The 15,128-nt window shown below is 33.1% G+C and overlaps 3 protein-coding genes across 3 annotated transcripts in view; 2 read left to right on the plus strand and 1 right to left on the minus strand.

The window, feature by feature from the left end:
- The first annotated feature begins 1,656 nt into the window (after positions 1-1,656).
- On the plus strand, positions 1,657-3,825 carry LOC112519420 (60S ribosomal protein L37-1). Its single transcript, XM_025127529.1, has 4 exons — positions 1,657-1,733; positions 1,841-1,976; positions 3,301-3,402; positions 3,631-3,825. The coding sequence occupies exons 1-4, from the start codon at positions 1,731-1,733 to the stop codon at positions 3,675-3,677; spliced, it is 288 nt and encodes a 95-aa protein (XP_024983297.1). The 5' UTR covers positions 1,657-1,730; the 3' UTR covers positions 3,678-3,825.
- A 1,579-nt stretch (positions 3,826-5,404) lies between these two features.
- On the minus strand, positions 5,405-8,069 carry LOC112519390 (protein Mpv17-like). The gene is made up of 3 exons (XM_025127470.1): positions 7,581-8,069; positions 6,231-6,322; positions 5,405-5,926 (listed from the first exon to the last, which is right to left on the minus strand). The coding sequence occupies exons 1-3, from the start codon at positions 7,740-7,742 to the stop codon at positions 5,515-5,517; spliced, it is 666 nt and encodes a 221-aa protein (XP_024983238.1). The 5' UTR covers positions 7,743-8,069; the 3' UTR covers positions 5,405-5,514.
- Positions 8,070-13,330: 5,261 nt separating this feature from the next.
- The window catches only part of LOC112519483 (ankyrin repeat-containing protein At5g02620-like), a 6,178-nt gene continuing 4,380 nt past the window's right edge, over positions 13,331-15,128 (plus strand). The window contains exons 1-2 of the mRNA XM_025127635.1: positions 13,331-13,398; positions 13,911-14,298. Coding sequence (XP_024983403.1) covers positions 13,941-14,298 — 358 coding nt within the window. The 5' untranslated portion in view covers positions 13,331-13,398; positions 13,911-13,940. The remainder of the gene's footprint in view (positions 13,399-13,910; positions 14,299-15,128) is intronic.

The following is a 15,128-nucleotide window of genomic DNA, read 5'->3' on the forward strand; positions in this document are numbered from 1 at the left end:
ATAATTAATTAATATATGTAATTATAATATAGATAAAAAACCTGGAGGATATAATAGGAAAGTATTTAAAAAATTGAAGGGTTAAAACTAAAAATATTAAAGGGTTAAAATTGAAAAATAAAATAAATAAATTTTAATTATTTTATTATTTCATATAGGTGGGGGTATAGAAAGAGTAGGGAGAAGAAATAGGACGGGGTGGCGTTAGAATACCCCTTCTTTATTTATGAAAGATTTTAAAACCTAAAAAGAATTTTTATTTTATTTTTTTATTCATTTATATTTCATCAGTTTTTCAAATGTGATGGTTTTCAACTTTTAACGATCACCCACTTTTTAAAAATGTAACTGATTTTACGATAATAATTTTTCTAAAAAAAGTCTTAGAGGCTGTTTGGTAATTGCTGAATGGTTTGATGCGAAATGATTAAGTGGTCAGAATGATTAAGAGGCTCTCATGATATAGTGCAAAATGAAATATAATTGTTTGGTAATTGTGTACAATGAAATTAGGGCTCTTAATGGTCAAGGGAGATCCACGATACAAAATCATTCAAAGAGTTTTAGAACCATTAAGAGACAGACTTTTTTTTGTCAAACAAGATTCATCTTTTAACGATTCAGAGGTTGCCTCTTAATGGAACTATTAAGAAGTAAACAAACAACCCCTTATTTTATGTGATGGATTGCGATGACACCAAACCCTCTATTCAAAATACCACTTAGGAGTTTTTTGTTTACCTCTTAATAGTTTCATTAAGAGCCAGTTTCTGAATCGGTAAAAGGTAAACCTTGTTTGACAAAAAACAAATATGTCTCTTAATGATTATAAAACCTCCTGAATGATTTTGTATCTTGGACCTCCCTTAACCATTCAGCGCTCCAATTTCATTGTAGACATTTACCAAACAATTATATTTCATTTTGCAATATATCATAAGAGTCTCTTAATTATTCTGACCACTTAATTATTCACCAACCATTCAACAACTACCAAACAACCCTTATTTTCACAAAATCGTTTTTTCTAATGTGACAGTTTACATAATTCAATGAATTTGTATATATAGTAACATGAAATTTTTTTAAATCTACATTAGCTGTAAATTTATATATTTTATTAGAATTTATATATTATAATTATTAATGTAAAATATATAATTTATAAATAGTTATAATATATAATTTTTAATAAAATAAATAAATTTGAAAGTAATTTTAAATTTAAAAGCTCCATTTTACTAGCCATATTAGCAAATAATATTGAATTGAATGCCACATCATTCTCCATATCAGTATTAGTAACCAGTTAATGTTTAAACCGCTTACTCAGATACTTAAATGTTTAAAACTTTAGTTTTTAGGTACCAAGATTGAAGTTTTGAAAGTATGTAACCCAAAATAAGAATCAAATTAAAGTACGTTACTTTTTCATGCAATTTGTCCATTACAAAATTCAAAAGGTATAGCTATAACTGAAATCAAATAATGATAACAAATTAATTAAAATTATAGATAGTTAAAATAATTTTTATAAAATCTAATGAATGAAATATATGAAACTGCAGAGAAGGCTAATTGGGCCATTCAGCCCAACATGGCCCAGTTTTCTTAAAAGCAAACCCTAATTGCATACAATAAGAACCCTCCAAAACTTTGAACTGACGGCTTTCATCTTTTTTCTGCAAATCTACTAGTTTTAGGGTTTTGTTTCTTCTCAATCTGCAGAGATGGTAAGCCCTTCAAGCATCCATTTGTCTTAATCCTTATGAAAATTGATTGATTTCTTGTATTGATAACTATGGTTGCCGTTTGTTGTTTTGTAATTTGCTGATTGAAGGGTAAAGGAACAGGGAGTTTCGGTAAGAGGAGGAACAAAACACACACACTGTGTGTGAGGTGTGGCCGGCGCAGCTTTCATTTGCAGAAGAGCCGCTGCTCTGCTTGTGCGTATCCTGCTGCTCGCGTCCGAAAATGTATATCGCTTTCTCTCTCTGTTTTATAAATGTATATACGATTTCAATTAGTTTTATACTTGATTGCTTTTAAGAATATGCATGTGATTGCTTGTGGTTTTATTTGATTGTCATTCGTGATTAGACGAGCTGTGATTTGATAGAGATATGTAATTGCTATTTAGAGCAATTTAGGAGGAAATCGATTTGGTTTTGTTTCTGATATTTTGCTTATTTGATCCATCATCTGGTATAAAATTGTTGTATGCAAACTTTTTATCGTCTGTTTTCCCTTCTAAATGGCATCATCAGTCGAACCAGCAATTTAGCGTGTTGTTTATGCTATTAAATCTCTTTCGGTATCTCTAGAAAGCGATAAAATTGTGAAAAACTAAACATCTAAATAAGAACCATTAGAGAAACAAAGCTGTGTTGTTCTATTTTGATGTGTGTGCATACATTTCAACTTGTATACACACTGATGACTCTCTTAAGCCCAATTATGTTGATGTTTCTTGGATTTTATATGTCGAAAGTACCATATTTACAGCTTGTGGGGGTTCAGTTATTGGAATAAACAACCTGCACACTTACCCTCTGATAAACAATTGAGAGCCCAAGCTATAATCCCTAACATGGAATTGATGGTTTTGGAAGTGGGTTTGAAGGGATCATCTTTTTGGCTCTTCTCTTTGTTCTTCCTGTTGGGTCTCTGCTATTGATAAGTGTCTCCTCTCTGTCTCTCCGTGTATACGTATATGTATGTATGTATGGATACTCAGACGCTCTATACACATTCATACAAGTAGTAGTGGCCCGTCAAGTGTCCAACAGGCATGGAAACTAAGTTTGTCAAATGACAACCATTTCATGCCAGATTATTGGTGATTGCTGATAGAAGTTTTTTAAGTGGGTGGATATAGATACATATGTAGAAACATGTGAAATTGAGCATCAATCAGCGAACTTGAATGTTGGTAAAAGCATTTCTTTAAATGATGCATGCATTTCATAATGGATTTTGATGATTGTTTCTCAAAGTTTATGAAATGATTGCTGGTTGTTTACTAATTACTCTCTCGTTTTAAACACAACAATTTTTACGTGCACATAATGTGATTCTTGCTTACTACTCAATATAGTCATCTGTTGGTTCTATGGAATTTATTGGCATATTAACTTATGGTGAAACTTGTATTTTGCATGCTGAGGATCTGAAAAGTAGAGTTTGTTCAGAAAATTTCAAGACTTTTAGGATACACAACTTATTAGAAATACTAATGTCTGCAACTTGGTAATGGAACTTTCTAGTATCGATGTTTACGCCTTTGTTTTTATGTTTCAGACAACTGGAGTGTGAAAGCAATCAGAAGGAAGACAACCGGAACCGGCCGTATGCGTTACCTTCGTAACGTTCCTCGCAGGTTCAAGAGTAACTTCAGGGAAGGTAAGCTGGTTTCTTTTGTTTACTAGATTCAAATTACATGTAGGTGCTGTTTACTTACAGCTTCATGACCTTAATGGTCAGAGTGGCTTGTTTGGTCAACCATACAGGAGTGTATCTTTATGGCTTAATCATCAAGCAATTTAACACATAATGGTTAATTAGTCTCTTGTGCCTTTGTACATACAGTTTTATTTAACCGTTACCAAAATTTTAAATATTTATAAACAGGCACCCAAGCAACCCCAAGGAGCAAAGGAGCAGTTGCCAGCGCTTAAAAAATGAAGTACAATTTTGTCTGTTTTTTGTATTGATACTATTTTATATGGTTTCCAGAAAACCAATCTTTGGATTTTTTTTGTTATTTCTGAGCACTAGAATGCTTCATGCTTTATTTTTCAATGTGAGAACTGTCACTTTTTATTACTTCTTGCCTGTCAGTCGTATCGCGTTTTCACAGGCTAAAAAGAGAACCATGGCCGTGTGGGAAGCGAACGGGCCCTGTGTTTGTATCTGGTTTCGAGTTTTTTTAGTTGATTCGACAATTCTTGATTTTGGCGTACTCGAATGAATGATATTAATTAGGGGAAAGTATGAGAAACCCAAATGCGAATTATGAATGTACGAATTAATTTCTATTTTTACTGAACCCAACAAAGGAATTCCTTAGCTTACTGATTCTATTGAAACACCTATGTAAATAGCAATCATATAACTTAATGGTTTTTATTTTTTATTTTCTTTAAATAAGTATTAGATAATTACTATTATATTTTTCAGTAAAAAATATTATTATTATTATTAAATAATCTTAACACTTGATATATAAAATTACCTTTATCAAATACTACAAATTTGATAAAAAAATGTTTTTAAATGCAATTACAAAACTCACAACATTGATAAACTAAACTAATTTGTTCATTAAGTTATATATATATATATATATATATACAAAGTTATTTTTAAAATTTAAATAGTAAACAGATTATAATTATTTAATTTGCTTTGAAATGTAATATTTATTAATTGAAAATTGTCATTTAATTTTAACAATATTTTATTAAATAACTATTTTTAAATCAAATGATAATTACTTATTGGTTACAAAAAATAATTGTATAATATAATTACTATGGTTTAATAAAATGGTATGAAAATAAATAAATATATTATTTTTTATTATTGTACTATTAAAAATGTTTTTTAATATTATTTTTCAATCTGCGTTTGAAGTTGATCTTTTAGTGTTGAATGTACTTACTATTTTTAGTGATTTTAGTGTTTTGTTTTTAATGCTTAGGTGGAGATGGTCTAATAGAGGTTTTTATAAAGAACAAATTGTATGAAAAAGTAACGTACTTTAACTTAATCTTTATTTTGGTTAACGTACTTTCAAAACTTTCATTTTTGTACTTAAGATGTAAAATTTTAAACATTTAAGTATTTGATTAACAGGTTGAAACATTAAATGGTTATCATGTTAATGTAGCGAGTGATGTGACATTGAACTCAATATTATTTGCTGGCGTGGTTAGTGACATAGAATTTTTTAAATCTAAAATTAGTCTTCAACAGGTTACCTGAGTAGTTAAATGTTTAAAACTTTACATCTTAGGTACTAATATAGACGTTTTAAAAGTACGTTATCCAAAATAAAAATCAAGTTAAAATACAATTTACCCTTTTTAAACTAAATAATTAAATTTTTAAATCTACCCTAATTAATGCACAAGCAGACAAGAGTTGATAAAAAAGATACATTTATTAAGTTGTTGTTCGGAAACCAGAAGGGTGGTGCCTGATTGGTTTGAGCTTGGCTCCAAAGGTCAAAAGTACCTGGAGGTCCCAGGTTCAAATCCAAGGAGAAATAAAAATCCTCTTGTGATCACAGAGGTTCAAATGCGGTGACTCCGGACTATCTGCAAAGCAGGTGGTCGTCCTGAGATTAGTCGGCTCGCATAGTGAGTTGAATATCTAAGTTAATAAAAAAAAGTTGTTGTTTGGTTAACTAAAGAAAGGTAATTATTGCATGTCATTTATTATGAAGTAGATACATATACAAGTATAGTGAAATGTTTCCCCAACACAGATGTAAAGCAAATAAGATTGCTATCAACCCTCCTGGTTTTTATGTTGTTTAACTTCAAACAGACATTTGAACCATTGCTTCTTCCAAACAGCATCTTGTTGCTGCTCAAGCCATGAAAGAAAGCAGCTATCCAATAAGCAGAAAAGGTTCACATAAAGCAGTTGGTACCTGACCGGTACGAACCGGAAGTTTGCAACTTGAACGATTGGCCATATCCCGCCTTCTACGAGCAACGCCGGAATAAAATCTCTTTTCACATCTTCCTTCACTTGATTTACGTTCTTTCCCGATGCAAAACCCATGTAACTGAAGAAAACTAATAGATCCACCGGCCCAAATATGATACCGTCAAGTGCTACTTTAGTCGCAACAAACCGCATGGATTTGGGTTGGTATTGAAGTCTTAGCCTTAAAAATTGATCTAGCCCTTCATACCTGCAACGCAACAACCATAATCATGTTATGACGCTTATTAGGGGTGTTCAAAAAACTGCTGGACCGCTCAAATCGGTCAAACCAAGTCAAACTGGACCGGTTTTGGTGGTTTGGATAGTCTGGCGGTCCGGTCTGGTCCGGTCTGAAAAATAGTCAAACTGCTCGGTTTGATTGAATCGGATCGGATGCACTTAAATCCATTGGATTTCAATGATGAACACCTCTACCGTCTCTAGTTTAATTCCAAAAAATCTTGAAAATACACGAGAATATTACTCTGTAAAATCCGAAAAGAATTACTAACCAGAAGTGACCAACCGGTCCGACGAACGCCATTCCAAATAAGCTCGTGGTAGCCACACGTTTCCACTTGATACGTAATTCTTGATCTTCCTTCTGTTGAGTTATCGACATATTACCAATGTATCATTTTAATCGTGACCACGGATATGATTTACTTCAATGTTTTATCCTTTCCCTTACACATTTTATGCGGTTCAAAAAGTCCAAATGAGATAAATCCTGAACGGGCCTCAGATTTATCGAACCTATTCATGAATGAATAAGAGAAAATTTTGCAAGAACTACATGTGAATATGATAAACACAAGATGAGAAGTTAATAACTAGCTACCGAATCCCAACCACATTAGGGATAAACAACAACTCGAAGAAAGGGTAGACACCACCCTCTGAGGAGCCAGTGAGACACCGGTCATCACGGAAGAGGTAAACCAATGCATGCAGCCCAATTGACCCAGACCCGAACCCGAACCATGACCTCAGTTATAAGGATTACACCCACACCTCTACCGCTTGAACAAATCGGTTGGGACAAATCAACAACTCAAGACTACATCCTAATAATTAAAGCTCCAAACTGTGACCATTTTTTAACATCTGAGAAGCCATTTTGATTTTCTTTCTTTCAAGAAAGCTCTCAAGAAACCAAGCCATTTTCTTACAAAAATGAGTAAAGGCTGTTTGGTTGGTTTCCATTATGTCCTATATAGATAAAGTTGTCTGTATAGATTAATTTGTCTGTATATACTGGGAAGATTTTTGTTTAGAGAGTTTTTTTCATAGATGGATGGAGCAGACATGTAACATGTTCTTTAATTGGGAGGGACACCGTTAGAAAATAACTTGGCTCTATGCATAAAGTTCTCCGTAGAAGCTTATTGAATACACTTTCAAACTGTCATGTATAGTCAACCGAATAAGATACGAGTCCCGTTAAGCTTGTTAAGTTGCTACAAACAAACCTAAATGTTATATCATTGTTTATTATGCATTTAATGTTTATATAGGACAAATACAACAAATAAACTCAAACACACTTTTCGTCTGTTGTATCATTGTTCCATATGAAGTTTCAGCCACATTAGGGTTCATACTCAAATACCTCTGGATTATAATATATTTCAACAATTAAGAACCCATTTGATCGTAATTACAGCAAATCTAGACCATTTGATAACAACTTACCAACAAAACTAATCGACATAATCAGAGAACACTCTCAACAAGAACAAAAGCGATTCGATCACAAATACTCGCAAACCAAAACCAATTTGATCTCAAAGAAATCAACAAATATTTAAGCGTAAATCACAACGAAATTCTGGAAATACAAAAGAACGAAGAACACTTACAGAAATTGAAACCGATTTGTTCTTGAGAGCAGTGGAATGAGTAACCGCCTGAGCTGCAATATCACCGATTCCCCAAATCAAACCGGAGCTGATGATCTGCGTTTTCACCGGATGTACAGATAAACAATTTTGATACCATCTCCAAAGCTTCAACAGTACCATACCATCCAGATTTCTGAAGCAAAACGAGAAATGAACTGGAAATTTCTAGGGTTTATATGGATTTTAACTGAATGAAAGTTCTGTTCTCATCTTTTCAAGCAATCAATGTAAAGGTTATGAAGACCAGCCTTCCTTTTTGACAGAAATTCTTGCTGTTTGTGCCGAAATCCTTTTCTCGTGTCTCGAAAGGGTTGGTAGCAATTGGAATCAAGAATTTGTACCAGAAACCGAAAGATTGGTTGAAATGCAATTCAGGGGTTTGTTGAAAGAAATTGAACTACACCAGAGTCTCGTTTGTCGTCTATGGGTTATTTAGGACTTTTTCCTACGCCCAAAATAAATTATCCATAAATATTTAGGGTTGTTTGGGTTTGCACATTTCCGAGCACTTATCAACTCCGAGCACTTATCAACTTATTATAAGTCATAAAATTTTAACTTTTTTAGAAACTCTTTATTACCGGTTTGACACTGGTATAAGTTGTTTATCCAAACACTTAAAAGTGCTTATTACCGGTGACACACCGAAATAAGTCAATAAGTTATTTTTATAAGCAATCCCAAACACCCCCTTAGCAAACGATTGATTATTGATAACTGATAATTCTAACTGGTCTTGCTGAGGCTAATAGGGATTAGGATCAAACCAAGACTTATTTTGTATTTAGTTATAGTTGTCTCACTCCTTTACCAACTCAACTATACACCGAATGCGTTACCAACAAATATCTTACTTCGAACTTAGACCCGGAGTCTCTTGCAAACCAACTCTACTAAGAAAAACTTGTGTATTGATTGTAGTTTCAAAATACATATCGTGACGACACACTAAATCGATATGGTTGTACCTTTTACGAATCTAATTTTTTTCACCTTTTCGACAGAGGAATAATACAGTGGCATGTGCCACTGTCCCTGGGATGAACTCCCCTTCCCCATCTTTGTGTTTCGACCAGAATCACCTCCATGTGTCTACAAAATGTATAAACCTATCTGAAACTACTAAACTTTCTCAATCTCACCAAATACATGCGTTAATTCTACTACACAATCTTAGATAAAGTAAGAGAAGTTTACTATCGGCGTTTCATAAAGAGAGGTGGAAAAGAGAGCGAGAGATCAAATTGATGACGAATAAGGGTTGAATTGTGCAACGGGTTCAATGATCATGCGAGATTCCAGCTAGGGTTTAGCCATGGGAGATGAGGTTTTGGGTTTAAAGCTTCGAACTTTCTACCATCAATGTATAGAAAGAAGAAGAAGACGATGGATTGATGGTGGGTTTCTAGTTAGATACTTTCCATCGATGCGATTCTGTTTGCCAACGACTAGTACTCTACAGGCAAGGAACATATGCATTGTCAACTTGTACGATAAAACAAAGTAAGGAAAAAAAAATGTAAAACCGACATAAATACCCTCATGTGCTAGGCACATTGGGTGACTTAACTGTATTTTTTAACGGTTGTTAGTGGGAGGGACCGTAAACATAACAAAATCCAAAGAGAAAAGAGAAACTTGTAAGGAAATAAACTATAGGGACTATATCCAGCACTTTAGTTAAATACAGTGACTATTTATGTAATTTACTCTATAAAAAAATTACATATATATGTGAATGTTTCATGCTAGAGCCAAGTCACGTTCATACATTTCTATCCGCTAAGGCGCGTTTTAAGGCGCGTTTGAGACTAACACGTAGCGTTCACACGGGAATAAGTAAATTAATTAATGGGTAAATTGTATAAAAAATAACGTATTTTAACTTAATTCTTATTTTAGGTAACGTATTTTTAAAACTTTTATTTTGATGTTGAAGGTGTAAAATTTTAAACATTTAAGTATTCATTTAACTGGTTGAAGCATTAACTTTTTTTTCTAATAACCATAATACATAAAAACTAATTTTAGAATAAGATATCCATATCAGCAAATAATATTGAGTTGGATATCGCATCACTCACCAAATCAGTATGGTAACCAATTAATGTTTCAACATGTTATCTGGGTACTTAAATATTTAAAACTTTACATCTTAGGTACCAAAATGAAAGTTCCAAAAAATACATTATCTAAAATAAAAATCAAGTTAAAGTATGTTACGTTTTCATGCAATTTGCCCATAATTAATTTACAAAAAAAAATACTTCATTACACAGTTAAAATGATACAAAATTTTAGATATGCATAATTATGATTCTTTTTTATTAAGCAAATGACATCATTACCTTTATTTAATTTGTCTCTTTTCACAACTGTTAAATATTTGTGTATTAGTTAAGGACAAATTTGAGAATCCGGTTATTACTTTTAAAAGTAAACACTTATTTTAGAATAAATATAAATGAGAACACGTATTTTAGGACGGAGGGGTAATAATTATAATCACAATTCACAAACAATATTGAACACTTCATACTTTTGAAACTTAAATATTTGTATTGTAAATTGTTGTGATAATATACGAAGTCCCAATATCACTCTTTAAAAGAGCTCTTAAGGAAAAAACATGAGGTTTCAAAAAAAAAAAAAAAACAATATATATATATATATGTATATATATATGTGTGTGTGTGTGTGGGGGGGGGGGGGGAGGAAAGGTTCAAACGAGAACTACGAGAATGTGAGATCATCTTTTTAATAAAGACAATCACATGTGATACTATTATTCCATCACATATGATACACATGTGATACTAAATCAGAGACACGGACGATTTTCGATTCGATCTTGGTTGTAGGCCAAGTCGCCCTTATACCACACTAAACCCCCTCACAAGTATTATCACATGTAATAAGAGTGTTGTTGATATAATACTATAATCTATCAAGACCATCACATGTGATGCTAAATCATAGACGCATACAACTTTTGACGCGGCCTAATTCGTAGAACACATCGTCCGCGCATCACAGGGTCCCCTCAAGCGTATTATCACATGTGATAAAGATGTTCTTGCGTTCTCGTAAAATGAAGGTGTTCTTGTTTGAACCTCCGCTTATATATATATACATATATATATATATATACATATATATATATATATATGTATACACACACGCGAAGAAAATGATCCAAGTCTGGTTGATATGGAACTACAACAATATTTTTCATAAATAGGTTCACCTGTTATGACTTCAGGTTATTTGTAATTACTTAGGGACTAATCGTTGTACATAATTTGATCCGAAAACTCACGATTAAAAAAAAGAAGTATTTTGCTGATATTTTAGTAAACCAACTTAAAGAATTACAAACATCTATTTTATGTTTTTGATGTGTTTAGACTGTTTGATTTCTGTAATTTTACTTAAACTGGTTTATTTTTATATAAATATATTGTATAAGGAGGTGTAAATAAATACGATTAATTTGATTCAAAGATGTCATTTAAACGATGGTTAAGAATTTATTTTTAAAACTAAAAGAATTTATTTTATTTTCAATCTAAATAAGCGAAATACAATAATTAAAATTAAATAAAATTATTTCAGAAAAATAAACATATTATCATCTTTAACTTAATATGTATATTATCATACTGTAGTTTCTTTTAGAGTAAATTACATATTTCGTCCCTGTGGTTACATGAAATTGTGGATTTAGTCCCCTAAATCAAATCATTAGATATACGGTCATTATGATTTCATTTTTATAATGCATTGTATGTCTTGCCCTAACTCTATTACACCAAGTTCCGTTAAACCACTCATATGCATTTTTACCTAAGGTGTAACGGAACTTGGTGTAATGGAGTGGTTTAACGGAACTTGGTAGGGCTCTTGGATTTTGTCACTGATATACAATATATGTTATAAATAATAATATTTGCTCATTCTGCTCCACTCACACCCGAAAGAAAGCTAGCTCATCTCTCAGACTGGAAGCGAAGCGCTATGCCGGGGCGGGGGGACGGGAAAAGAAACGGCTCCGAAGAAAGAAATTGGGGTAGCTTGACGACTGACTAAACAGGACATATGGCCAGGCAGGACGATACTTTTCTAAATAAAAATAATATATAAAATGACAAAATGTATTCTAGACATAATGGAGTTAAGTTGACAGAGTTAACACAAGGAACCTAATGGGTAACAAAAATGAATCCATAATAACCCTACATATAATTATTTGAATTAGGGGACCTAACCCAAAACTTTATGTAACCACAGCGACTAAATTTGTAATTTACTCATTTTTGTTATTTTCATTTAAACCCCTCCTTTAATTGAAATTGTATTGACATGGTCATTTGTAGCAGGATGCCACCTGTAAACCTTTTTCGTCAACGTCAACCAATACAAACAATTTTTTGGCTCAATCAATAACCAACTTGTCATTCATCCTATTATATTATTCAATTAAAATTAAAATAAATATTTAAATTTTTTGTAAATTAAATAAATAAAAGAATTTGAGGAAAGATCTTCATTAATTATAATTGACTAGTTATGTATCCGTGAAATATGGCGAGAACCGTGAATTTTAATGATTTTGAAGTTTCACTAGTTTTATTATAGAAGATTTAATGATGATATAAGTTACATTTGGTCTTTACATATTAATACAATTTGAATAAATAAGAATTATGGTTTCAATTACAGTCTATTGATGAAAAAATTGTATGACAATTTAAAATCCAATATATTTAAAATCCAACATATTTAAACGACTCAATGAATGTGTTCGATTTACATTAAGAGCAAAAAATCAAGAGATCGAGAGTTCTAGAGTAATTGAATGAGAGATAAATGAGAAAACTTTTAATAACTTATGGTGAATATCAGTTTGAATCTCACATTGGGGGATAGAGAGAATACATAAAGGTATGAGAGGGTGAAGGCATGAGTGAAATGTGTCAAAAGTATATTAGGAACATAAAATGAAAATGTAATAATATGCATTGATAACTTGTACTACATGTTAATTTAATTGTAGATTAAAAGATTTTAAGACTGAATGCATAAAGTAGTAATACTTAATGCATTATGAGTTGTTTTTAAGACTTTGTGCATAAATGTATAGTACTTTATAGATTAAAAATTGTTTATAAGACTTTTGATAAATCTGGTTTATAAGGTAGTATAGATGATTAAGAGGGTGTTTGAGATTACTTATTTAAAGCAACATATACTTTTATATAAAAGTCCTTATCAACTTATTATAAGTTAGAATGATTTAATTTTTTCAAAAACTTATTATTAACGGTTTGACACTGGTATAAGTTATTTATCCAAATATTCAAAAATACTTATTACAGATGTCACACTAAAATAAGTCAATAAATTATTTTTATAAGCAATTTCAAACACCCCTAACATTAATACAATACATCAAGATATACCGTATTAATTTCTATGATAAATTCCGGTACATTCAATAGATAAGGAATCTAACAAGATATTTTGTCTGCTTCCTTCATTCCAGCAAACCTGCTCCCAACGAGGAAGGAGAAGCTCTATAAATAGCATCCGCCATTTCACTCCACCAAACCTGCTCCCATCGTTTCACTTCTTTCTCGTCTTCAATTATATCTACTTTCAGTTCTCAGACGCAATTACTTCTTCTTCTTCTTCTGATCATTCCATTTTTTTGAAAATTGAAGCTGTTTCTGTTGATTTTGTAGCAAAGACTTCGCTATCTACTGGATTTTTCAAGGTATGTATCGCATCCTGTTTCTTAATATTGGTTGAATTCCTTTTTGAGATGAATGTATTCAACCGGATCTGGAATTTGGTATTTGAATTGATCGATCGGTTGAGTTTCGTGTTCTGTGGAAGTGTCTAATGCATCAATTTATGATCATATCCTCCGTTTTTGCGTTAATATTGAAGGAAATTAAAGTAAAGAGAAATAGGATTAAATTTCAGGAGTTGTAAGCTAGCTCCAACCCTATTGCCGGTGCCGGTGCCGGTGCCGGTGCCGGTGCCGTCCCGATGTCAATCGTCTTAACTTTGGATCTACAACTTTCTCCCACTTAAATGCTTTTTAGCTTATCATTATGTACATGAAAAGGTTTCCTTCTCCATCTAAATCAAGTAAAATTAATTATTGTACATTAATTGCTATATAGCTCTTCCTTCATAATAAGTGATGCTCTGATAATGATAGCTAAACTTTTACAATTTCGGGGGTTTTTAATTTCCAAACTAGCTGATATCACTGTGCAGGGTGATTAATAAGAAGTCCGATAAGATACAATGGGTGAGTCCGATGCCATGATCCAACAGCATCCGCCACACGAACTGGAATCAGAACTGGCACAGCCACCAGATCCGGAATTGGCACAGGAACTGGCATCGACTCTAGCACAGGTATTGGAACCAGTACTACTGGCACAGGAACTGGAATCGTCAAAGGCACCGTCATCGTCACAGGCACCAGAACCAACACTGGAACCAGTATTGGCACAAGAATTGGAATCGACGCTAGAACAGGCACCGGAACCAGCGCTGACACAGGAACCAGAAATGGTACCCGTGGTCCCACAGGCACCAGAAACGGCACAGGCACCGGAACCAGCACAGATCAATCTTCCTTGTCAAGATTTACTTAATGGTAAGTTCTATCAATCACACAAAAAAATCATGTTTGACTACAAGTCGACTTTCTACCAGTGAAAAACTGCACTTTACATTATTTTTGAATTCCTTAACCTTGCTTCATTATTGGGAGGACTGGCTTTAGTGTTCTTAGAAACAGGCCAAGTATGCTGCTTAAAAATGCATAACTTTTGTTATAGGTCTCCGTTTTAGACCCACGAAATGCCAATCCGAAGCTTAAAACAAGGTGCACGCCTGGATAGGACCTGAATTTTTAGAGGCCGTAAAAGTCGTTTATACATGTTTCGAGCCAGATTTATGTTTTTCTTTTTGCTAGTCCATTTTCTATTTGGGCTTTTATGTTTAGCCTGTCATCTCTTTTCAGGCCCGTTTCATTTTGAACTATTTTTAATGTAAAATGGATGGTCACTGGTTCAATAACAGAAACTTATGGGGTGTTTGGTTCACATAATGGAATTTGATGGAATTGGAATCCATCAAAGGAATTTGACTTTGAAAGAATTGGAATGGAATTTGATGGAATTTGACCATGCATTTGGTTGGTAGGAATTGGAATGAAATATCTCAATAGAATTGAAACAATCGTCTTTGTTTGGACCATCCCACATATCGCCCCACCCACACCCTACCAACCATTATATCACTATTGTCGTCATCATAGCTATCACCCCGCTCCTACCACTCCCACCCCCACTCCACAATAGGTGGGGTTGTTGGGGGTAGGCAGGGTGGGGCGAGGCATTGGGGATGGGGTCAGTGGGTGGCAGGTGAAGACTATAGTGGTAGGATGGTGGTTAGTGGTGGGTTGGAGTAGGGTGGGGGTGG

The sequence above is a fragment of the Cynara cardunculus genome (assembly GCF_001531365.2).
Source record: "Cynara cardunculus var. scolymus isolate 2C chromosome LG 10, CcrdV1, whole genome shotgun sequence".
In the NCBI taxonomy this organism is placed as follows: Eukaryota; Viridiplantae; Streptophyta; class Magnoliopsida; order Asterales; family Asteraceae; genus Cynara; species Cynara cardunculus.

Bases quoted from the DNA above. Each gene is read 5' to 3' on its own strand.
- LOC112519420 (XM_025127529.1), top strand. The intron at 1,977-3,300 runs GTATATCGCTTT...TTTATGTTTCAG, and splicing joins TGCTGCTCGCGTCCGAAAAT to ACAACTGGAGTGTGAAAGCA. The intron at 3,403-3,630 runs GTAAGCTGGTTT...ATTTATAAACAG, and splicing joins CAAGAGTAACTTCAGGGAAG to GCACCCAAGCAACCCCAAGG.
- LOC112519390 (XM_025127470.1), bottom strand. From the start codon at position 7,742: ATGGTACTGTTGAAGCTTTGGAGATGGTATCAAAATTGTTTATCTGTA. The intron at 6,323-7,580 runs GTAAGTGTTCTT...ATAACTCAACAG, and splicing joins ACAAATCGGTTTCAATTTCT to AAGGAAGATCAAGAATTACG. The intron at 5,927-6,230 runs GTTAGTAATTCT...GTTGCGTTGCAG, and splicing joins GGACCGGTTGGTCACTTCTG to GTATGAAGGGCTAGATCAAT.